This window comes from Artibeus jamaicensis, unplaced genomic scaffold, assembly GCF_021234435.1.
Source record: "Artibeus jamaicensis isolate MK-2021 breed Jamaican fruit bat unplaced genomic scaffold, CSHL_Jam_final contig_64, whole genome shotgun sequence".
Taxonomy (NCBI): Eukaryota; Metazoa; Chordata; class Mammalia; order Chiroptera; family Phyllostomidae; genus Artibeus; species Artibeus jamaicensis.
The window spans coordinates 82,795-106,818 of record NW_026521911.1 but is presented as its reverse complement, the minus strand read 5'-3'; the positions used below and the strand labels follow the sequence as shown (position 1 = coordinate 106,818).

The 24,024-nt window shown below is 36.7% G+C and overlaps 2 protein-coding genes across 2 annotated transcripts; both read left to right on the top strand.

Moving 5' to 3' along the window:
* The first annotated feature begins 4,867 nt into the window (after positions 1-4,867).
* On the top strand, positions 4,868-9,919 carry LOC119042125 (olfactory receptor 51F1-like). The gene is made up of 2 exons (XM_037135718.2): positions 4,868-4,909; positions 8,951-9,919. The coding sequence occupies exons 1-2, from the start codon at positions 4,868-4,870 to the stop codon at positions 9,917-9,919; spliced, it is 1,011 nt and encodes a 336-aa protein (XP_036991613.2).
* Positions 9,920-21,622: 11,703 nt separating this feature from the next.
* Positions 21,623-22,573, top strand: LOC119042122 (olfactory receptor 51F2-like). Its single transcript, XM_037135715.2, has one exon. It carries the CDS (start codon positions 21,623-21,625, stop codon positions 22,571-22,573), a length of 951 nt encoding a protein of 316 aa, XP_036991610.2.
* Positions 22,574-24,024: the final 1,451 nt, after the last annotated feature.

Sequence of the window (24,024 nt, the reverse complement as noted above, 5' to 3'; positions counted from 1 at the left end):
AAGGAAACATCAATTGCAGCATTGTTCACAGTAGTCAAAACTATAGGTAACAGAAATTCTCAGCGACATAAAAATAAAATGTTATATCTAGTCATAAAATGGTATTCAATCTTTAAAATTCATGCATGTAGCAGTTTATATGGATAGTCATGCTGAATGAGGAAGTGGAACAGCAGAAATCAGGGCTAAGAGTCTTATAGGGCAATGCATAGTGCAAGTTCTGAAAGAAAGAGAAAGTATGAGACAGGAGCAAGAGCCCCGAGGCATATCAGGTAATCTAGGGTTAATGTACTCAAATTGTAGAAATAAATCTAAAGTAAGCAAACAATAACAAAAAATGGTCACTGCATTAATGATTGTCCTGTTTAGGCCACTATTTATAAAAAATATCAGGGTCCTACAACTTCTACTGACCCTCCAGGGTCTGATGAAAGTCTCATTTTCCTCTCCTCCTGGACCCAGCCATGTGAAATTATTAGCAGTTCTTCTATCCTGTTGGTTTGGCCAACACCAACCATTCGATTTTAGTGGACAAGGAAATGTATCTCATTCTTACCTCTCTCATTTAACTTCTCTGGCTATTCTTATTATTCCTATTTATCTAATTCCTCTCTGCTCCTACTACATCTTGTAATGCTTCCATAAGCATTCTTTATTCATTATTCCAAAAATATTGTATGCATACCATATATCTGTTATTAAACAAGATCTGAGGTTATAACAGTGAATGCAATAGACATTGCCCCATGTATACAAAGTCTAGTGGAGGACATGGTTAAGTATATGAGAAATTACAATACTGTGTTATAGTTACTCTAAAATGGGAATTAGTAGAGATCTTTGCTATTGAAGGACTAGTAGCATAGGTATCACCTGAATGCTTGTTAGATATGCAATATATTTGATGTACTGAATCATAGTCTGCATTTTTGGAAGATACCTAAGGGACTCTTGTGACAATCATGTTTGGGAAGAATTCATATAGATTGCATAGGTGTTGGGACAACCTAGCCCCAGGTGGTCAAGGGAAGCTAATCAAATATAATTGCTAAAAGGAGATCTAAGTAAATAAAAAATAACGAATTAAGCATACTTCTTGGCATAAAGAGCTGTGCCAAGAACTACATTGCTTTGCAAAAATCTGTTATATAGAAACAAATAGTGTGAAACTATTTCCAGGGGAACTAGGGAGGAGGGGAGGAGAGTAGACAGTATTGTGAACAGTTAGAAGGTCAAGAAAATGTTTTAGGCACAGGGAGCAACTGTGGTGTTTCGTCCCACAAGCTAACTCAGCACAGTATTGGGAAACCATGGAGCAGGGCAAGTGAAAACAAACACAAAAACAAAACAAAAAGCAAAAAAACCCCTACAACATTCAATTTACATTAATGTATCTTCAGTTTTGAAATCAGAAAACTTAGGAAAAACTATTTTAATTGTTATACAAATGTAAATTTTATGTCAGTAAAATCTCTTTTGAGTTACATTTGGGGCAGAACCAAGGAATCAATAAACACCTTAGTACTACCACGATGAACAGATTGAGACAAGGCTCAGAGCGTGCCATATTCAGAGAACTGAAGGTAAGTTCAGCAAAGTTGAAGCAGCGAAGGTGGAAAGACACTGCTCTCAGGATAGGGCCAGAGGGGCTGCAAGGCCAGATTCCTCAGGGAACTAGGAAGCAAAAAATCGGAAGCAGAGCAATGTCTGAATCAGATCTGTCTTATTGTAACGGTGCCTTATCTATCAGAAGTGGGAACTTCTGATAGAAGGTAGAAACTACACTTTTACATCTCATGTCTGGAACACAGTATCTGACACATACTTGGCACTAAATGACAGTTTATTAAATTGCTATATTAATGAAAAACCATAATAGTGTGACAAATAGTATATTTTGAATGTGCGCAGAGTTTACTAATGGTAAGACTTTTCCATGAATTAATATTGGGTCATTTTACTTATTATATAAAATAAATATGTGAATTAGATATAGTTATTTTCCTTATGTAAAAAGTGAAGAAATGGAGGTGGGTGGTTACATAGTTAGCACAAGGTCACACATTAAGTGATGAAGCAGAGTTGGACCCTGGCTGTCTGGTTCCAAATACTTTGAGTGTAACCAATGCTGTGTCAGCTCTAATTGGGTAAGTGAATACGCGGAAGGTGTTCAAAATATTCAGGGCAAGCCAACTAGAAAAAACTTAGCCATTCATTATGCTTTTTTTCTCTGTTTCCACTGATAATTAGGCCTGGAGTGGCGAATGATTTAAATCCCCTTGGTTTGCTCTAGAAAAGAGGCTGAGGTTCTGCTAACTGCACATTTCCTGCAGCTGTTGCTCAGGGACCAGCACTATTCAGATTGGAGTCTTTAGCATGAGCAGCAAGATTTTCACATTTGCATCTCTGTAACAGCCTGGGCATCTCCTTTGCTTTTGTATCTTGGGAGCTTCTATACGAATTGCGATTTTTCCCACTGAGTCTCATACATTTCATGGCAATGTTATCCCAGGCTATGAAAATGTCTCCCCGATTTGCTGAAGGGCTTTCTGGAGAAGGACTGTTTCTATTTGTCTGGAAGCTATCTAAAAACAATGGCATATTTTATTAGGTTCTTGATGAATTTCTGGAAAGGAATGTGTCTTTCCAGACTCTCCCAGGGATCTAGAATCTTTTAAAAGGAGAAAAAAAATTAAACATAACAATTAAGGTGCCTGCTCTGCAGCAATGCTAGCGCAAACAGTTGCCTCACTCCCTGCCCCCTTTCCATACAGCATATCTTTGCAAGGCAACATAAATCTTGGCACAGCTTTGTATGCCAAGAAGTATGATTAATTAGTTATTATTTTAAAAACTTAACAACCCTCTCAGTTTACCACTAATTTTTGAAGGCTATATTAATAGACAAAGGCTGAAGCCATTTATGAGTTTCCACCGTTTTGGCATAAACTCTGTTAAACATGCTTAATTATCTCCACCGCAGAGGTAAATGTATTGGTTTTAGTGTTAGGCCACCTATCAGAACAGCCTAGTGCCTTGGTAAGCTTTTGTTGGATACATAAGAGATTGAAACAGTTTTGTAGTTTTCTTTAGTCACTTTTGAAAAAAATATAGACTTTATTCTTTAAAGATGTTTTACGTTCACAGGAAATTGAGGGAAAGGTGTGTAGATTGACCATACATCACCTGCCCCCACATGTGCATAGCCTCCCCCATTGTCAACATCACCCACCAGTGTGGTTCATGTTACTACTGATCATTCCACATTGGTCCATCATCATTATTCAAAGTCCATAGTTTACTTTAGAGTTCACTCTTGGTCTTGTGCATTACATGGGTATGGACAAATGTACGACGACATATATCCACCATTATAGTATCATACACATTGTTCTCCCTGCCTTAGAAAACCCTCAGTGCTCCATTTATTAAATCTGACTTCCCTCCAGCCCTTAGCAACCGCTGATCTTTTTACTGTCTCCATAGTTTTGCCTTTTCCAGAATGTCATATTGTTGGAATTATATGGCTTTTTCACTGAGCAATATGCATTTAAAATTATTTCATGTATTCTTATACTTGATGTCTAACTTTCCTTTAGCACAGGAAATATTTTATTGTCTGGATGTATAAAAGTTTATTTATTCATTAACCTACTGAAAAATATACAGGGTCTGGCACAAATAACACTAGAAATCTTTTTATTATAAAATCTTTTATTACCACAAAAGATCTTTCATTATAAAATCATATGTAATATAACAATATTATATCAGGCATCACCCTATGGCATTTAAAAAATGTTCAACTTAAAACTATAAATTAATTCACCTGTATTATTACCCTACCAACCTCACTCAAGCAGGTGTTACTTTTACTGGACCCTGTATTGGTTGCTTTCAAGTTTTGGCAACTATGAATAAAGCTGCTATAAACATCCGTGTGCAATTTTTGTGTAGACATAAATTTCCAACTTGTTTGGGTGTATACTAAGAAGTGAATTGCTGGACTGTGTAGTAAGAGTATGAATACTTTTGTAAGGAACCACCAAACTTTTCTGCCACAGTGGCTGTATCATTTTACATTCCCGCCGGCAATGAATGAGAGTTTCTGTTGCTCCCCATCCTCACCAGCATTTGGTACTGTTAGTGCTCTGGATTTTGGCCACTCTAGTGGGTGTGTAGTGGTATCTCATTGTTGCTTTAATTTGCATTTTCTAATGACAAGTAATGTGGAGCATGTTTTTTGTTGCTTCCTTTTAAGTTATCATTTGTTATGTCTGTGCATAAGTTAGTAACAACGCCCAAGATATTCATAATGCCCAGGAAAGGTCTTGGGCTCTGAACCATGTAGTATTGTACTGGTTTCAGTGAATACAGTTACTCAGAAACTGCTTTGTCATCTGGGCTCTTATGTCTTATGATTGCTGTGCCACTGACAAATGATGGGAGCAAATTCATCATGTGATGAAAGATTCCTATCTCATGATCACATGAATGATGGGAGATTCATTAATACCACTTATCTCTTAAGTGGTATTAATTTTATACCATTCAAAGCTGTTCAGAGGATTAGCAGGGCACAGCTGTATAGAGTTCTCCCCTAGGAATTTGTTTCTAATGGGTAAATGTCTCTCACCAGGAAGCTTCTGGGCTCTTTATAAAGGCTCTCTTTCTCAAATCTGATAGCTCTCCATTCCAGAGAACTCCCTATGAGTTCTCCTGGCAAAAGGGAATATCTTTAGAGCTGGTTGAAGGGGGCAAGAATGATGAGAGACTGTTTCCCCAGCCTTAGCACCTTTCCCTATGGCTTTAAAAGACTCTCTGCTACTGTCTGAGAAGAGTCTTCAAAGGCAGGGGGCAGGATCAAATGAACTCCCTTTCAAGATCCAGGACTTCTTCTTTGTATGAGGTCAGTATTTCAGTACATTGAAGTATTTTCTGAACACATTTAAAGAAAATCGATAACTTCATTAGTATATATTCAACACATGCAGGTATTATATATATTCATATATTTTATAATTTGAAAACAATTTCAGTATTGTTCAAAATAGTCATTAAAATATAGACTATAGTTATAAAGCCATGAACATGTATTCATTCCACATTTTTAAAAAATTGAAGTTCTTTTTAAATAAGGAGTGACAAAGCATACAATTTAAAGTCAGAGAGAAGAAAGTAACATGGTTCTTCTGAGCCTTGATTTTTTACTCTTAGCCTCAATTTTCTTATCTATAAAAAATAACTAATAATACCCAAAGCATATTACTGTAATAGTGATGAATATGAAGCTTTATAGTTGGGGAAGTCTATCTATATTCTTGGTGGTCTGGTTACAAGCACATTTAAATCATAGCCCTGGAAGAATTCTCCTTGGGAGAGAAAAATTATTCAAATATATCTTTCCAAAAATAGTTATTTAACATTTGCTCATTAGTTTTAGTGTAAGAACACTCAAGGGTGATTTAAGAAATATAGAATTAAGCCCTGGCTGGTGTAGCTCAGTGGACTGAGTGCCAGCCTGTGAACCAGAGGGTCATTGGTTCAGTTCCCAGTCAGGGCACATGCCTGGGTTGTGGGCCAAGTCTCCAGTTGAGGACATGTGAAAGACAACCACACATTGATGTTTCTCTCCCTCTCTTTTCCCCTCCCTTCTCAACTTCTAAAAATAAATTAAAAAAGAATTATATAATTAAAAATAAAAAAATAAAAAACAAAAGCTGTCCTAGCCACTGATAGGGTTCTCTGCATTGGAGTAGTCTTACTATGTTCCTTTGATTATATAAGTTGAGTTGAAAAAGGATATTGTGAGAAGCATGTGGGGCAGTGGAAAGAAGGATTCTGAGAAAAATATAATAAAGAAAATTTGGGGGCACATAATACATTTAATACATTATTACTATTGTTATTAAAGAGAAGGCTAGCTTGGAAACCCAGATAATCCCCTGGGGTTTCTTAATTGATTTGCTATCATAAAAAGAGCCTTAACTTGAGAGCCTGCTTCCACATCTTTAAACTTAAAAACCACGTCTTTAAGGTTGTTAAAATTTTATCTAGAAAAATAAGTTTTTATCAGTATGTCTAAATTTGTATGAAGTCTTAGTATCAAGAATAATTACCAGATTAATAAGAATTCCACTAGTTTGTCATCTCTTTTAATATATGCCAACATGGTTACATGACTTTACATCTAACTTGAGGGGGGTCATATATTGGGATCACAACATGTGCTTGATATTAAGCATCTGGGGTCTATAACTATGATTAGATGCAATTCATTCATCTATTCAGCAGATATTCTTAGATGCTACTGTGCCAGGCATTTTTTCTGGCTCTGAGGTTATAGACCTGAGCAAAACTGACGAAGTCCTTGTATTTTCCTGGGGGTCCTTTTTGCCTTCGTGGCTATGCTTCTACAGCCTTAATAATAGATATTTCCTTTGTCTTTTCCTTAAGTACTGCTAAATTTCCCAGGGTTGTTTCCTCAGATTTTCTTTCACTTAGATTTTATTACTTCAAGATATTTTTACCACTTTTGTGACTTCAATCCTGACCCCAGTTTGACAACTCTGAAGACATTATCAGGAGGGCATCACAGAGGTTCTTGCAAGTATGTCATGGGTGAAAAAATGAGGCTTGTCTTCCAACTGATGTCAAAGCGCTCACTACAAACTCCTGGATTTTATTTTTGTTTGGCACTGTCTCAAGTCAAGCTTTGCAGCCATTAATTTTTTTTTGTGTGTGAATCCTCAAGAGGCTTTCTATACTGAGCATTTTTCTCTTTCTTCAAATATCTAGAGAAAAACCTTGGTTACGTCTCCTATAACCAATCATTCTCATTCAGGTTGAAGCTACTACCTGTTCATTCGATTTGGCGGTTGGAATGAGACTCATCAAGTTAACTTATACTCAGATATTTTCTTTGCTAGAGTCATGTACAAACCTTCTTGGAGTACCACGTCATTTTAACTCTGTCCATTGTACACACTGCCATTTCATAGAGATAAACATATCTATTGAGATAAACATGTATCAATGATTGAAAGAGGAACCCAGACTTTAGAAACCATACATTCCTTCTGTAGATAAAAGTAAAGTATCAGGAAAAAAGAGTATAATAATCAATATAGAGGAACTTCTTTGATTTTATAGAATTATTGAGCTGGGTAAATGCATGCTTATATCCTCAAACAGAGAAGATGATTCATAATCATCATCATCTAAATAGAGGTGAGTCCAGATCAGTGATGGTTTCTTAGGGAACTCACTGCCCCAATACATTTTCAATGCCCTTTGGCAAAGATGGAAATTCAAACTTCTGAGATATCCTCTCCAATTAATGTGTGAAAGCTTCCATTGAATTTCATTGTTTTTGTTGAGGTTACCTTTAGGATATCTGTCTTTTGGGAGAATTTTCCTTAAATAATGTTAGGTTCAAGTTACTGCCTGTATAAACATTTTAATATCTATCACTCACTATGGTGTATTTGCACAATTTTAACTGCTTTTTCCTGATATTTAGATTTTATCAATAGTTGTTTCATATTTGTTCAATCATAAGTATTTTTCTGATGAATATTTAATATTATCTTATTTCCATATTGGGTACACAAGAATTTATATATCTTGAACTTCTGGCAAAGATAGAGGCATAGGTAGATATACTTTGCCTCCTTGCACAACCAAAAGAAGGACAATGACAAATTTAAAAACAAAAACAACCAGAACTGCAAGAAAATCAAACTGTATGGAAGTCTGACAACCAAGGAGTTTAAGAAGAAACATTCATCCAGACTGGCAGGAGGGGCAGAGATAGGCAGCTGGGGCAGAGAGGAAGCGAGGTGAGGTAGTGGCTGGCAGACTGGGTGGTCCCACATTTGCATGTGGATAAACCAGGAAGAACAACGAGGGAGCAAGACAGACTGCACAACACAGGGTTCCAGCATGGAAAGGAGCACTCAAAGTCATGAAAAGCAAGGACCTACATCTAAGATTACTCTATCCAGCAAAGCTATCATTTAGAATGGAAGGGCAGATTAAGTGCTTCCCAGATAATGTCAAGTTAGAGGAGTTCATTATCACCAAGCCCTTATTATATGAAATGTCAAAGGGATTTATCTAAGAAAAAGAAGATGATCAAAACTATGAACAGTAAAATGACAATAAACTCACAACTATCAACAACTGAACCTAAAACAAAACAAAACAAACTAAGCAAACAACTAGAACAGGAACAGAATTACAGAAATGGAGATCACATGGAGGGTTATCAGTGGGGAGGGGGAGGGAAGAAAATGGGTAAAAGGTACAGAAAATAAGAAGCATAAATGATAGGTACAAAATAGACAGGGGGAGGTTAAGAATAGTATAGGAAATGGAGAAGTCAGGGAACTTATACGTATGAGTCATGGATATGAACTAAGAGGGATGAATGCTGTAGAGAGGGGGGATGCAAGGTGGAGGGGAATAAAGAGGAGAAAAGTGGGACAACTGGAATAACATAGTCAATAAAATATACTTAAAAAGAACTTAGAAATTTTAATGTACTCTTAAGGGTTTTTGCCTTGGAAACTGAGAAATGAAGAAGAGCAGGATTAATTGTATTTTGTGTTGCCATATGGTTGCCCAGAAATACCTCACCTCTCCATGATCATAGAATTATAAAACTGGAAAACATATTGCCATTATCTAACCTATTTCATATGAATATGGAAATGTACTGAGCCTTGATATTACACGTGGAAGTCTTGCTAAAACCTATGTGTCTTCTACAGTGCTCTGTCTCTCTAGTTCATCCAAGATCAGCTTCAAAGCTAAGAAAATAATAACTGGGTATGCACTTCCATTGAAGAATGGGAAAAGTTCACTAGTGATCCTAAATTATTTGATATATAGAAGAGAGTGGCAAATATTTTCTTCTGTTTTTACAGATATGATTTTTCCCCCCTAGAGTAATCTACTTCTTTCACTCATCATGCCATCCTTCAATCAGAGCATCTTCCACCCTGCAGTTTTCTTTCTTACTGGCATCCCTGGTTTTGAAACTTACCATGCTTGGATCTCCATCCCATTCTGTTGTCTCTATGCAGTTGCCATCTCTGGGAATAGCATGATATTGTTTGTCATCATCACTGAGGCGAACCTTCATGAACCCATGTACTATTTCCTCTCCATGCTGTCCTTCACAGACCTAGGACTGTGCTTTTCCACATTGGTCACTGTGCTGGGTATTTTCTGGTTTAATGCTCAAGAAATCAGCTTTAATGCCTGCATTGGCCAAATGTTCTTTATCCATGGTTTTACATTCATGGAGTCCTCAGTACTCCTGGCAATGGCCTTTGACCGCTTCACGGCCATTTCTAACCCACTGAGATATGCCACAATCTTAACCAATTCAAGGATCATCAAAATTGGCTTTGTAATAGTTATTAGGGGGACAACAGCTTTAGTTCCTTTACTTCTGCTCCTTAAACGATTGTCCTTCTGCCGTAGTCATGTCCTGCACCATTCATATTGTTTCCACCCAGATGTGATGAAGCTTTCATGCACAGACACCAAGATCAACAGTGCATTTGGCCTGGCTATTGTCATCTCTACTGCTGGCTTGGACTCTGTCCTGATCCTTCTCTCTTACATTCTAATTATCCACTCTGTGCTCAGCATTGCCTCCCCAGAAGAGCGGAAAAAGGCTTTTGGAACCTGCATCTCACACATAAGTGCTGTTGCCATTTTCTACATCCCCATGATCAGCTTGTCACTGGTGCATAGATTTGGGAAGCATGCCCCTCCCATTGTGCACACTCTCATTGCCAATGTTTACCTGCTTATTCCTCCTGTAATGAATCCCATAATCTACAGTGTAAAGACCAAGCAAATTCGCAAAGTTGTGCTAAAAATATTTCTTTCTAAACTAATTTAGGAAATTTTTAGAATACTATATCTTTTCAAAGTCTCCTGTAATTTATATTTTATTATCCACCAGTGTAAGTCACAACTATACCTTGAAAAAAGCATGTTTATGCATACTTTCACTCTATTCTGATGAACTAGTAACCTGCTACTTATACAGTAAATCCACTGACAGCAGGGACTGGGTCTTGTGGACTTCTGGTGCTTCCACAGATACTTCACTGGACACAGAATAGGCCCATGGCTAAAATACATCTATAAGCCTGGATGGATGAAGTCATGCTTTGGGGTCTAGACACTCTCATCACCTCTAGCACATGTAGCTATTCAAGGGATATCTGATGTAATTTAGGTCAATAGGAAAGTCTAGGTTTCAGTAATTCTTAACAGTTACTTGGTATGATTATTATTTCTCCAGAACAGATTATTCATGGCTGAGGGACGTAAGTATAATAAACAAGAATAAATGTAAGTAGAAAGTTACTTGTTAATCCAAAAAGAGCCCATTAGGTTTCTTTAGGGGGGCAACCTGGCTCTTTATCTAGTCTTGTGGCTGGCAATTTTGTGCGTGTGTGTGTATTTTCCTCAAATAGCCATTTCTGAGGCACTTGCATTAAATAAAAGAAGAGCCCACTGTCAGAGGTCTATACGTTTTTATAAATTTTGCTTTAATAGACCTGTTGTAACAATGCTCACTCAAGGTTGTCTGAGTCAATGCTGATAATAAATCTGGTTAGTCTGATACAGAATTTGGAAGAGTAAGTGATGAAGAGTCTGCTAAGATTTTTTGAGAACATTGCAATTGTTTGCAAATATTTCTAAATTGATAGTTCTGTATAATGGATATTCTGTGCCTTAGATGGAAATTTTGATAGTCTTACCATTCAGGTTGATATTGACATTGAGCAGGGAACTGCAATATATTTTGGAGCCTCAAATAAGGTACCTGACTTCCACAGTTATTTCAAAAGGAGCTGTAGAAATCTGTTTTTCTAAGATAGGAGAAAGATTAAACTCTTAGCTGAGCTATTTCTGTTATGTTATTTAGATTCAAATGCTTCAGAATGCCAGAACTTCCATGATGTGGATCCTGCCTCTTGGTTTTGCTTCCTCACTTGTTCACTGACTTCAACCCAGGGTTCCAGGTGTTTGGAACATGTTATTAGTCACCTCTGTTCTTTCTATGGTCTGTGCACCCTTGTTTCCTGGCAGACCTGGGCTGATCTTCCTGCAGATGAAAACATGCTTTTCTGTGCTCATCATAAACATACCCTGTTGTAATCACCAAGTTTATGTCTGTCCCTTTACTGGGTTTTGAACATTTAAAGGGAGGTGACTTTGGTCTATTCTCTGTATCACCAGTGAAAAACTCTGAAATGTGGTAGATAAAGTGTTTGTGAGAGAATTAATGAAGCTTTTATGCATTTACTTGTTCTTGGCAGCAATGGAAAGTTTTCTGAAGAGAGTATAAAATTCATCCATGTGATGCTGGAGAATACATTTATCAGCAGGGTAAGGGGGTAGTGTGGGGATCAGGAGTGAGCCCATTCACAGAGCAGTTGTTCTTGTTTCATTTTACCCTCACAAACTTGTAACAAAATCTTTTCAAGACTTACAATCAAGAAACTACAACATCAGTCCCTGCAAATGTAAGTGCAATGAGACAGAATGGAAGGAAATTGTGAGGGATAATGAAACCTTAGGAAGCTTCACACTCGGGGGCCATAAAGACGAACACCAGGAGTTTTCTGATTAATTGATTTCGTGCAGCCTGAGTCGTGGCTCCTTATGTATGTCATCTATTGCTGAGTAAAACATCTCCCCGGCTCCTCAGGCTCTTTCCTGGGAACAAGCATAGGAATACCACATCTCCATACTTTATAAGTAAAAATACTGTACTCGGGAAAATCAGATGGCATACACTGGATTTCTATAAGAATGAGGAAGATTTATTAATTGCAAAGAGCTCTTTCCTTCAATCTGTACCTGTGGCTACATTCTCTTCTAACTCATGGGGTTCAGTTAATCCATGGGGCATATGTTTGCTGCTTGGAGCAGGTTGTTAGTGCCCATTAAATTGGTGAAATGAGAGTTTTGGGTTGAGTTACATTTCAAAACTGTCCCCTAAGGCCAGCTGTTGGTACTGCTACCAACCACCACCACGATCCTTATCCTCACTCTCACTTCCTATGATTAAATGCTTCCTACTACTAAGTTTGATAGCATATTAGATGCTTTACAGATGAGCTACTAATTTCACAAAAGTGGAATCTGATGTAAAGTTGTTATTTGGAGAACCTCAGCTAGTTGGTGACAGTTCCAGCATTTGAATCTAAGCTTGCCTGACCCTATCAATATATAGCTGACTCTGTAATCACGGAGAGAGGTAACTCACAGTAGCTCTCCACAGAACTAGCAGTATGCTTTTACAGTGGGCTTGCAATGTTAATTTATAAAAGGAGAGAGTTACTATCAATAAATGGGGGACATAAACATGTACAATAAAAGAACAGAGTCTTCCATCATAAAACAACAAAAGAACCATATATACACACAGAGGCACAAACACAAATTTCTCTGTGGGAAGGAGGGAGAGCTCAGTAAGATAAGGCCAATAAAACCACCTGTGTGATTTCAGGAAACAGCATAACTGAAATAGGCAAAACAAAAATGTGATAGATTTTCAAACTCCTTGATTTAGAACTCTTTAATTTAACTTACATCAAGTATATATTGTTATCCTGCATTATACAGAAAAGAATGCAAGGTATTTGAAGTATAATGATGAATTAGCAATGATCTACCTGCCTATAGCTTATTTTAGTTGGAAAGTCTTTTTTTCCAAAGAACTTATGATTATGAAATGAAATAACAACTATTTCAGTGTATAAATAAAAACAGATGTTTCTCCAGAAGAGGTAGTAAATTCTTCAGACTTGAAGTAGAGAAAGTGATGTCACAAAATCTTCCTAAAATAAATAAATTAATGTTAAATTTATAAATGGATCAATGGAGCAAATAATGAGCCTGAAGAATTTAGCTCAATTCAAAGAAGAGTGGGAAGTACATGAATTAAGAAAAGCATAGCAGTGCAAAAGAACCTGCTGTGTTTGGTAGTTTAGTGACTAGGAAAAAACCAGGATGACTATATAAAAAGGTTTCTGGGGTTGGGGAGAAGTTGGGTACCAGTGAGAGCATGTTTTGGTGGTATTTCAAAGATTCTTGACTGCTGTGGTAAAAAGATAGAGTTTCAATTTTGTGCTAAAGGCAATAATGAGCTATTTCTGTGTGAGAACTTATGTGATGATGTATTTTTGAGATTACATTTGCATCAATATGGAGAATTTGGAAACACTAGCAACTAAGGACAGGGAAATCACTTATGAGAATATTGTAGTTCTTTCAAAAACTAATGGGAGTTTTATTTTAAAATGGAGGTGATGCAACTGGAGAATAAGAAAAGTCAATCAAAGGCCATGTAAGATGTGAACTTATGTAAGTTTGGAAATTGGATGACCTGGACAGTTGTGTAAGCAGAATTCTAAGAGATCACTCAAGGTTCCTGACCCCTAAATGCTGGTCCACCTCTTGAGTGTGAGTGGACCTATGAAAGTCATGGGGTATTGCATCTGTGATTATGTTACATTGTACAGCAAAGGGAGTTTACAGATGTAAATGAGGTACCCTGATTATTTGCTTCTGAGTTCATCAAAAGGGAGAATCTGCTAATTATTTGAGCATTTAAAAGAGATAAGGAATGACAGAGGATTCCTCTGCTGGATTAGAAGATGCTAAATGTCCTTTTGCAGACAGGTCCAAATAACTGGAAGCTAAGAGCAACCCTCAGCTCACATCAGCAAGAAGACAGAGACCTCAATTCTATACCACAAGGAGCTCAATTCTGCCAACAATGTGAAGGAGTCTGGATGAGGACCCTGAGCTCCAGATGAGAACACAGTCCTGCCTGAAACATTGATTTTAGGCTGGTGAAATCCTGGACAGAGATTCTGTTTATGTTATGCACTTACTGAAATGTGAGATAATGAAAGTATTGTGTTAGGCCATTAATTTGTGCTAGTTTTTATGCAGTAATAGCAAATAATGCAACAAAGTATGTTTCAGTCCAAAAAGAAGCCTTGTGTCAACAATTTATTCTGTCATTCATGATTTTCCCAAATTTATAAATCATTAATTGTACTCTTGATTTATTATATACTATTGGTTTAATCTTTATTTCAAATGCATATTTTCCCTATTCTAGGTTCAGAGTAGTTTGGGCATGTGTATTCTCTCCACTTTTCTTATAATCTTGAATTCATCATTGTTTTTCATGTTAACAATATTGTTACTGTTACAATTCACATACAACACAATTAATCCATTGAATGTGCAAAATTTAATGGTTTTGTTGTATTCATAGAGTTGTGCAACTGCCATCACAAAAAGTTTTAGGATACTTTGATAATCATAAAAGAAATGCTGCATAACTCCTTTCCTACCTGGGTTCTATATGTTAGGATTGCTCTGATACTGGCAAACCACTTGTGAGCAAACCTATGGGTAATTCATCAATGCCATCTGTTCCTTACTTTTGCCCTATGAAAGTTTTGACTTGCAGGTCTTCAGGGTTGAATTACTGTTGAACTTGAATTGAAATTCTTCCCCAGGACTACATTTGGGGAAGTAAAAGTGAGCTAGACTGAAAATAAATTGCCCTTTATACTCTGTCATTCAGGCCACAAAAGGTTAGCAGGACACAGCTATATAGAGTTCTCTCCTAGGAATTTGTGTTTCTGCTGGGAAAATGTCTCTTACCAGACAGCTCTGGTAAGAGACCAGTTCTCTTTATAAAAGCTTTCTTTGTCAAATCTGATAGCTCTGTCACTGTCTTCCTGAGAACTCCCTATGTCTTCTGGCAAAAGAGAACCTCTCTGGAGATGGTTTAAGAGGGCAATCTCTCTCTCTCTCTCTCTCTCTCTCTTTCTCTTGGCTCTCTCCTCAAGAAACGGCAGGATCTGGCAAGGATGTAGTGTAAAGGGAACCCTTATATATTGTTTGTGGGAGTATAAATGGGTTGAAGCACTATAGAAAATAAGGAGGTTCCTCAAAGAATAAAAATAGATCTATCATATAATTTAGCAATTCCACCTCTAGGTATATACTCAAAAGAAATGAAACAGGATTTGGAAGAGATATATGTACTCTCATGTTTATTGCAGCATTATTCACACTAGCCAAAATATGGAAATAACACAAATACCCATTCACAAATGAATGAATAAAAATGTGGTACATACACCCAATGGAATATTGTGCACCCATGAGAAAATAATATATTCTCTCATTTGTAACAACATGAGTGGACCCTGAATGCATTATGCTAAGTAAGATAAATTAGACAAAGAAAGACAAGAACTGTATGATATTACTTACATGTGGAATCTAGAAAAGCTACACCTATAACAAACAGAGTAAAATGGTGATTACCAAGGAGTAGGAGGTAGATAACAGTGATGGTATCTAAGTGTTTGAACTTGTAATGAGTAGTAAAAATGCCACAGAGCTCTCATACACAGTATAATGACCACTGACAATATTATACAATAATTAATGCAATAAATACTGGTATATGAGAAATCATATATCAAAGTAACACACACTGTACACCTTAAACTTACACAGTGCTACACATCACATTTATCCAAAAACAAACAAACAAACAAACAAACAAACAAACAAACAAACACGGTTTCCTGGAATGACTCTTTAATGAGAACATGATAAAATTAAATGACCTCCCCTTCCAGACCCACAAATTTATTTTTTGCATGAGGTCAGTGTTTAGTGCATTGAAATCTTTTTCTGAATATGTTGGGGGCTGTATAATCTTCAGATAGTTTATAAGACAACAGTTCAGAAATTGGTAAATTTGTTAGTATACCATATATTCAATGTATTCATTTGCTGTGATAATTTTAAAATAATTGCTGCAATGTTTAAAATACTTATTACACATATACAGCCATGAACATGTGTTCATTTATTCCACAATTTAAAAAAATTAAGTTTTTTTTAAAGTAAGGATTGGCAAAAACATGGCATTTAGAGTCAGGGAAAAAAAAGTTCAATTCCTGAATTTGCCACTGGCTTATTGGGTGAATGTGAGAACTTGATTCCTCTGAGCCTGTTTTCTAATCTTTGCCTTAGTTGTTCTATCTTAAAAAAGAACTAATGAGACCGATGCATGTTGTTGTGATAGCAGTGAATGTGAAGCTCTGTACTGGGAGCTCTCTATTTTTGTGGTCTTGGTGGTCTGGTTATGGAAAATAATTCTCAGAGGGGGAAAGAGTTATTTCCAAAAATAGTTATTTATATTGGCTCAGTAGTTTCAGTGCAAGGAAACTCAAGGGTGGTTTAAGAATCACAGAATCTAAGAAAGGTGAGTTTTCAGGTGGACTTTGGGTGATAATGATGAATCAATACAGGTTCATTAGTTGTAACAAATGCACTATCTGGTGGGGGATGGTGCTGTTGGGGAAAGCTATATGTGTGGGGGGAGGGTGTATTTGGGAACTCCCTGTATTTTCCTCTCAATTTTGCTGTGTCCTTAAAACTGCTCTAAAACCAGAGACATTGAAATTAAGAACACACTGACAGTAACCAGAGGGGAGGTGGGAGAGAAGAATAGGGGGAAAAATGGGGGGAGGGCTTTCAGGAACATGTATGAAGGACACATGGACAAAACTAAAGGGGGGTAGGATAGAGGGTGGGAGGTTGGAGATGGGTGAGGCGGGAGGAGTTGTGGGAGAAAAATGGAGACAATTGTACTTGAACAACAGTAAAAAAAACTTACTCTAAAAAATAAAATCTTAAACAACAACAATAAAATTAAATAACGGAATATTTTACATTTTTTCATTTTGATTATTCCTATAACTAAAATTGATATTATTAATGTTAATATACTTTAAAGTTTTTCCATTTTGTTTTATAATTCTCTACATGAACATTTTTCACCAAAAAAAAAATCTTAAGCAGCATTCTCAGGCAATATGAGAAGAAATGCACATTTGGCAAAAGAAAGGGAACAGGATGACGTGAAAAGGAAAAGAAAAAAACAAAAGGAAAGCTATCCCTGCTCCCAAGCTCTGCTAATGGAGATCCCTTTACAAGGTAGTCCTACTATTTCCCAGGAGTTTTCTGATTAAGAGGTTTCAGGAACCTGAGTCTTGGCTCCTTATATATGTCATCTATCCCTGAATATAACACATCCCCAGCTGCTGAGGCCCTTCCTGACAAACAGGGCAGGAAAGACACGTCTCCATACTTTGTAAGTAAAACTACTGCATTCAGGGGAAAATGAGACTTTACACATACCATTTTCCTTTAAGAATGAGGGAGATTTATTAACTGCAATGAGGGCTCATGGGTGCCTATGGAAAACTGTGAAAAGTTTCCCCCCTAAATCTGTATTTGGGGACACCATACTCTAACTGATTGGGTTTCTTTGCCCTATGGACCATATGTCTTGATGCTTACAACAAGTTGTTAGCCTGCCTTTGCAATGGTGAGTTTTCCAGTTGGTTGTGTCATGTTTTAACACCACCAACAGGGCACTGGCACCACTGCCCTTGTCCATCACCAACATCATCCTCATCCTCATCCACATTTACTGTTATTAAATGAATCCCATACACTAGTTAGCTGATTAAATGTTTTATAAATGCTATCTCATTTAATCTGCACACATTAATGCTTTTGGTAGACTACTAGTTTCACAGAAGTAGAATATAATATAAAGCGCTTATTTGGAGAACTTCAGCTAGTTGGTGGGAGAGCCAGCCTTTGAGCCTAGGTGTACCTGACCCCATAACCATATTAGTGACTTTCTATATTCAGGGGATATAGTCCTGCACGGAACCTGCAGCATGCTTCTACAGTGGGCTGGAATATTGTATTTATGTAAGGGAGAATAATTATCAAAAATGGAGGGAAGCACGTGAAAGTTTATTTAAAATGCTAAGACAGAATCTTCCATAAAAAACCCCGAACACACACACACACACACACACACACACACACACACACACACACAGTACTCTCATTTTTTTTTAGAATAAAAGAAAGTTCAGTGAGATTCTTCCAATAGTCACATGAATAATTTCAGGCTATGTGGCATGAATTGTCAACACTGGAATATATGGAGATCCTGATGTATTTCCAGAGTCCTTGGTCAGTTTATAACTCTTGGATTTAAATTATATCAAAAACCATCTATTATCTTCTCACACTGCACAATACAATGAAAGATATTGGGAATAAAGGGTAGATAAACAATTATCTACCCCACCCTCTGCCATGGCTTATTTTAGTTAAAGAGACATATTTTTGAGAAATTTATGATCACACAGTAGAACAACTACTAATCCAGATGTATAATCAAAATGAAGGTGAATTCAGAGGAAGAAGCATTTCTTTCTGACTTGATCTAGAAAAGGCGATGCCACAAAATGCTTCCAGAAGTAATACATTAATGTTGAATGTAAAAATAAAGCAAAAGAGAAAACAATGAATCTTTAGAATTTGGAATTTAGGCTCATTCAAAGAAACATGGGAAATATATATGAATGAAGCAAAGTAGCAGTGTGAAAGAACACGCTACATTTGGTAGTTTGATGTAGTAGGAAAAAGCGCAGGTTGACTGTGTGGGGTTTGGAGTAGCGTTAGGTGATAGTGGGAATACCCTTGATTGCTGTGGTAAAGAGATAAAGAGATTCAACTTCATGTTGAAGGCAATGAAGAACTCTGTATGAGGAGTGATATGAAGATTATTTTTGATATCACACTTGCATCAATATGGAGAATTTAGAAACACTTGCAAGTCAGGACAGGGAAATTATTTATAAGAATATTGCTGTAGTTCCTGTGAAGAGTAATGAGAGTTTTATTTTAAAATGGAGCTGATGCAACTGGAGGATAAAGATGGTCAATCAAAGGCTATGTAAGATTTGAACCTAGGTAAGTCTGGAGATTGGATGACCTAGACAGTTGTGTAGGCAGAATTTGAAAAGGGCCCTCAAGTTTCCTGCCCCTATGTAGTTGTCCAGCATAAATCCACTCCTTGAGTGTGAGTTGACCTGTGAATGTGATGGAGTATCACATCTATGATTGTTATGTTGTATGGCAGTTCCCAGACGGAAATAAAGTCCCTGATTATTTAACTTTGAGTCAATGAAAAGGAGATTATTCTGGGTTAGACTGACCTAATCATTTGAGCCTTTAAAAGAGACAAGAAGCAGTGGAGAGAGTCCTCTACCAAATTAGAAGATGCAGAATGTCTCACTGTGACAGGTCCATATGGCTGGGAGCAACCCTTGGCTCACACCAGCGAGAAAATGGAGACCTCAGTCCTATATCACACGGGGCTCAATTCTGCCAACAATGTGAATGAGTCTGGATGAGGACCTGAGCTGAGCTCCAGCTGGGAACACAGTCCTGCCTGAAACCTTGGCTGCAGGCTTGTGAAGGCTTGCAGAGATTCTATTTATCTTCTGTTCAGATGTCTGACTTACTGAAATGAGAGATAATGAATGTGTCTTATTTTAAGCCATATATTTGTGCTAGTTTTTATGTAGCAACAGAGAACTAATTCAATAGACTACGGCACAGTCTAAAAAGAACCAGATTTCAACTTAGGTGTGAATGATTAAAGAGGGAAATGAGGATAAACAAAAATTCAATAAATTGTTGGTTAAGAGAAGTACATTCATGCTATGGGGAGCCATGGTTAGTAAGAGGATTTTTGTTGTTTGTGGTTTTTGTTTTTACATTATGTTTTGGGTGAAAAAGAAGTTGGCGTATTTACAGACTATGCTATTGTTACCAATGAAAGGGAGTACAACTTAAAGAAAAAAGAAAAAAATGTTGCTGTTATTTCCTGAAGTAGAAAGAGATCTAGGTATTCATTCTTTTGTCACTGTTTAGAGAATTTCCACATTCCCTACCCTCTTAATGATAATTCCATGCTGGATCCCAGTTGCCTTCAAATGTGATCTTTTAACCCTTTGTATCTCATACTATAGTGGCATTCTGGAATATCTAAATCTACACCACTTGGACATGCCTAGAATATCTTCATGGTGATTTTTACTTATTATCCCCTGCACAAGTAATCTTCATGTTCTCAAGGAAGCCTTTCTTGACCTTTCCCCACACAACTTTTTAATATATACAGCCTCTGTATCTTAAACACAAACACTTTATTGTGTCTATTACACAACATTTTATTTGTTTGTTTACATGTTCGTTTTCTTCACTATCCTATCCTTTGATAAGCATCCTTGAGAGCAGGTGCCATGCCTAATTTGGTTCTGCATCCCTATTGTTTCGGTTATAGGATACACTCAGTAATTTAATGCTCCCAAACATTAAACTAATTCCAAAATTGATGGAGAAGCCAGGTGATAGTGTTATCTTTGGCAAGGAGCAGGAGTTCTTCTTCTGAATAAGGGAAGAATTAAGAAAGGTTCAGAAAATCATAGCTGTGAAGGAAGAAGAAACCAAATGAAGAAGAATTAATCAGGGGGCACTGCCTAAGTCACGGAAAGAATATTCCCATCTTCTCTCTCAACTATGAGATGATAAAACTCATGGATAAATGTAAGGGGTATGCAAATAGAAGTGTAAAAGGAAGTGTAAAATGATTGTATAATGTTTTAACTTTACTTTTTAAAGGTGACAATAGCTAATATTTCACCTTTCGCATCACAGTGTGATAGCCAAGTTTTCATATAAAGTAACTTAATTCTCAGAATAATTCTGTGGGGTATTATAGTATTAATACTTTAGAGATGGAGAATTTCAGGAACACACAGTTTAGTTATTTATCATGTGAATTACTCAGCCAATAAATATATCACTTCATACTTGAACCCATAAGAGTTTAGAATATATAATCCTAAAAATTTATTTGGGATGCCAAATAAAAATTTATGATATCAGAATATTAATAATACTGACCTTTGAGACCCTCTGTACTCAAACAGTTCTGTTTGTAATAGTCTTGACTGCTTAGACTTGTTATGTGGTATGAAAATTAACTAGGTACAATTCAAGTTATAATATTACAAATGGGATGTATGTTTACATAGGATATAATCACAACCACTAATAGCTACTAGGGGTTCAACAAATGTTATCTCTTCATTATGATTAGATATTATCAACTGGATTGACAGAAAATATCCCAGTGATGAAGAAAATATTCCTTTTTGGGTCACTGGAAGTTAACTTACTTTATTGCCTATATTGAATTACAGCATATACGGTTTACTGTTCATCTAAAATGTCATACAACCCTACAGACATATTTCAACAACATTCATTGACGGCCTGCCAAGTGAAGTAAGGAAGTGATGGCTATAATCTCCTTGAACAGACATGTGAATTTAAATAAAATGGGCCACTGTTAGATCTGTTTGTGTACAAATCCTGTATCCTCATATAATTGTTCATTTCCTATTTTCTGCTCCTTAATTAGATGTGGTCTTAGTTTTCTTTTTTTTAATCGCTCTTTATGAGCTTTGTATACAATATAGATATTATAGTTTATGAATGTTTACCCAATAAAATTAATTTCAAGTACTGCATTATAAAGGGATGTAATTTATCATTGCAGGATACTCAGTTTAAGATTCTGCAGTTTGAATTCAACATGTCAACTTTCCAGAATACCACATCCTCTTCCATCATTTTCCTGCTAACTGGTGTTCCTGGGCTGGAAGCCTTCCATACCTGGATCTCCATTCCCTTCTGCTTCCTCTATGTAACTGCCCTCTCAGGAAACAGCCTGATTCTCTTTGCCATTGTCACTCAGCCCAGCCTCCACGAACCCATGTACTATTTCCTCTCCATGCTGTCCACCACTGACCTCGGCTTGTCCATATCCACCCTAGTCACCATGTTGGGTATATTCTGGTTCAATGCCAGGAAGATCAGCTTTAATGCCTGCTTGTCGCAGATGTTTTTTATTCAACTCTTCACGGTCATGGAATCTTCAGTGCTGTTGGCCATGGCCTTTGATCGTTTTGTAGCCATTTCTAATCCTCTTAGATATGCCTCTATCTTAACGGATCTTAAAATAGCACAGATCGGAGTAGCAATCATCACCAGAGGGACACTAGTATTGACTCCTATGGTTCTGCTTCTTAAAAGACTGTCCTACTGCCGCAGCCACGTGCTGCACCACTCCTACTGCTTCCACCCTGATGTGATGAAGCTGTCCTGCACAGACACCAGGATTAATAGTGCAGTTGGCTTGACAGCCCTGATCACCACTGCTGGGGTAGACTCAGTCTTTATCATCCTTTCTTATATTTTGATCATTAAGACTGTCCTCAGCATTGCATCCCCAGAAGAAAGGAAGAAAGCCTTCAGCACATGCATCTCCCATATTGGGGCTGTTGCTGTTTTCTATATCCCATTGATCAGTTTGTCCTTTGTCCACAGATTTGGAAAACAGGCCCCACCCTATGTACATACTCTGATTGCCAATGCCTACCTGCTGATCCCCCCTGTGATGAACCCCATCATCTACAGTGTGAAGACCAAACAAATACGCAGAGCTATGCTGAAAGTTCTCCATCCCATGGCAGCGAAGAACTAGATAGGTTTTTAAATTTTCTATTTCTGGTTATTGCATAGATGAGTAAGTAAAATGACACTTAGAGCAGTTAAAATGTTGAGTCTCAGGCTTGGGATAAAAGCATTCTAAAAGGTCACCTTTTTAGAATGGTCTACATTCTAAAGATGGTCTACAAAAAAAAATTTAGGTTCGAAATTCTCTATCACTATTTTCTTCAGGTAGGCAAGTTTACCTGTGCCCTAAAATGTGGCAAAAATAGGGCTAGATTAGAGTTAGAGAAACAGAAATAAAATGATTGGATATTTTACTAGAATTCTCTAATTCAACACCTCAGAACTTTGGACATCCCTTAGAGTAGCCTCCATTTCCCCTTCAATATTCTCCTGTACTTATTTTGAACTACAGTTTTGTCTCTCAATGTTATTTCATCTTCTTTTTATATTTCATGGGTTTCCCAAATTTACGTGTTACTGATTATATTTGTACTTATATTCTGGTGTTAATATTAAATTTTCTCTTTCCAGACATATTTTTCTCTCTTTTTAAGGTAAGAATAGTTTGGGCATGTGTACTCTCTCCATCTTCCTCATGTAACCTCCAATCTTCTTCATTTTCAACACAATATTACAGTTTTATTATATTATAATTTAATCTACGTGTTGTATAATTCACCCATTTAATATGCAAAAGTTTAATATTTTATAGTCTGTTACAGAGTTGTGCAGCTATTGTCACAGTAAATTTTACATTATTTTTATAATCCACAAATGGAGCTCTGTACCCATGAACTGTCATATCTCATTACCTTCCATCACATCCAGCCTTAGGCATCTACTAAGCTCCTTTCTGTCTCCATAAATTTGCCTATTTTGGACATTTTATATAAATTGACTCATATAAGATGTAGTCTTTTGCTACTGGCTTTTTCAATTAGCATAATATTTTCAGGGGTCATGTATTTTATGGTACGTGCAAGTACCTCACCCTTTTCATTGGAAAATATTTCATTGTATGAATCTATCATGTTGTATATAGCTAATTTTTAGTTACTGAACATTTGAATGGCAGCACCATTTGTTAAAAACACTATTCTTTCCTCATTGAAATGTCTTGGCACCTGTGTCAAAAATCAATTAACAAGAAGTGTGAGAGTTTATTTTTGTACTCTCAATTCTATTCTGTTGATCTCTATGTCTATCCTATGAAGGACTACATTGTCTGGATGACTAGATTTGTGGTAAAATTTTAAACTGTTAAGTATAATTGTCCAACTTTGCTCTTTTTTTTTGCATGATGATTTTAGCTGTTCTAGGTGTCTTAAAATTCCACATGTATTTTGAGACCAGCTGTCCATTTATACAAAGAAACAAACTTAAATTCTGATAGGGATCATGTTACATCTAGAAATCAATTTGGTGAGTGTAGCTGTGTTAACAATATTAAGTCTATGCCATAAATATGGCATATATTTC

What these genes read in the sequence shown, in the direction of transcription:
- LOC119042125 (XM_037135718.2), top strand. Translation starts at nt 4,868, where the DNA reads ATGAACTCCCTTTCAAGATCCAGGACTTCTTCTTTGTATGAG. An exon ending in GGACTTCTTCTTTGTATGAG is followed by an intron (nt 4,910 to 8,950) that starts GTCAGTATTTCA and finishes TTTCCCCCCTAG; the next exon opens with AGTAATCTACTTCTTTCACT.
- LOC119042122 (XM_037135715.2), top strand. Translation starts at nt 21,623, where the DNA reads ATGTCAACTTTCCAGAATACCACATCCTCTTCCATCATTTTCCTGCTA.